The sequence below is a fragment of the Monoraphidium neglectum genome (genome assembly GCF_000611645.1).
Source record: "Monoraphidium neglectum strain SAG 48.87 unplaced genomic scaffold scaffold05515, whole genome shotgun sequence".
Taxonomy (NCBI): domain Eukaryota; kingdom Viridiplantae; phylum Chlorophyta; class Chlorophyceae; order Sphaeropleales; family Selenastraceae; genus Monoraphidium; species Monoraphidium neglectum.
This window is the reverse complement of record NW_014008115.1, coordinates 2,472-3,605: the sequence shown is the minus strand read 5'-3', so window position 1 is coordinate 3,605 and position 1,134 is coordinate 2,472. Positions and strand designations below refer to the sequence as shown.

The 1,134-nt window shown below is 72.7% G+C and overlaps 1 protein-coding gene across 1 annotated transcript; it reads left to right on the top strand.

Annotated features, from left to right (window-relative positions):
- Nucleotides 1-114: 114 nt before the first annotated feature.
- Nucleotides 115-267, top strand: MNEG_15638 (hypothetical protein; the record flags this gene model as incomplete). Its single annotated transcript, XM_014035891.1, has 1 exon — nt 115-267. A coding segment is annotated over one exon (153 nt), but the record flags the coding sequence as incomplete, so codon positions are not given.
- Nucleotides 268-1,134: the final 867 nt, after the last annotated feature.

Sequence of the window (1,134 nt, the reverse complement as noted above, 5' to 3'; positions counted from 1 at the left end):
GCCGTGCTCCCCTCGCTTGGCGGCTCCATCCGTCCGTGACCCACCCCCCCCCCTCGCCTGGCGTGTCCCCAGCCTGCGCCCGGCGGCACCAGGCGCACCGCCCACCTGACGCGCATGGTGGCGGCAATCGTGCCGAGCGACGATGCCGCTGAGGGCCTGGTGCGCGGCGCACTCGACATCGTGCAGCATCTCACCCTCACGCCGTCGCTGCGCCTGTACGACCCAAACGGCAGACACCCGATCAGCGAGGACGGGCCGCTCCAGAAGGTGGGTTGGTCTGTTCAAATCTCTGAACGGCGCGTCGACCCTCGTGCGCGCGTGCGTGCATGCGTGCATGCGTGCGTGCGTGCGTGCGCGCGCTTGCGCTGGACCACACCCACTCTCTAAGTCAGCGCAGCAATGTTGCTGCGCTGGTGAGCGTTTTGATTGGTCATCGATCCATAAACATGCAAAAACCATGCAACTCTTGACGCGCACCGCCTCGCAGCAGACCCCGATCCCCTGCCCGTCCCCTGCGTCCCCCCTCCCCCCGTGCACCCACCCCACCACGCCCAGGCGGATACCTACGTGCGGGACTGGCCGCTCTCGGATGCCGGCCTTTGGGAGCAGTTCGCGCTCGCCCTCATCAGCGCCGTGGACGCCCTCACCATACCGCACGTCGCCTTCCTGGACGAGTGGCTGGGCGCGCAGCTGGCGGGGGGCGAAGCCCAGGCCGGCAGGGCGCGTGCGCGGCGACTGGCCGCCCACGCCGCCATTTTCACCCGCTCGCACCTCGCGCGGGCCTTCTTCATGGGCGCACTCTCTCGCCTGTTCGGCGGCGCACCCTGCGAGCCGGCGTCGCTCCTCCCCGCTGGCCCTGAGGACCCACTGCATGGGGTGTGGAAGCGCCTGGAGCCCTACCTCAGCCCTGGGCAGCGGGCATCTGCGCGCGCAGCGATCGCCGCCTCCGCAGCCGGCGTTGCTGCATCCGGCGGCGCAGGGGCAGCCGTCAGCGGTGGTGGCGGCGGCGGCGGCGGCGGCGGCGCCGGCCCGTCCGGCAGCGCGGGGGGCGGCGGAGGCGGCGGTGGCGGCGCCGGCCCGTCCTCCAGCGGCAGTGGCGGCTTCCGGAGTGGCGGCCGCATGCCCGCCGTCGGC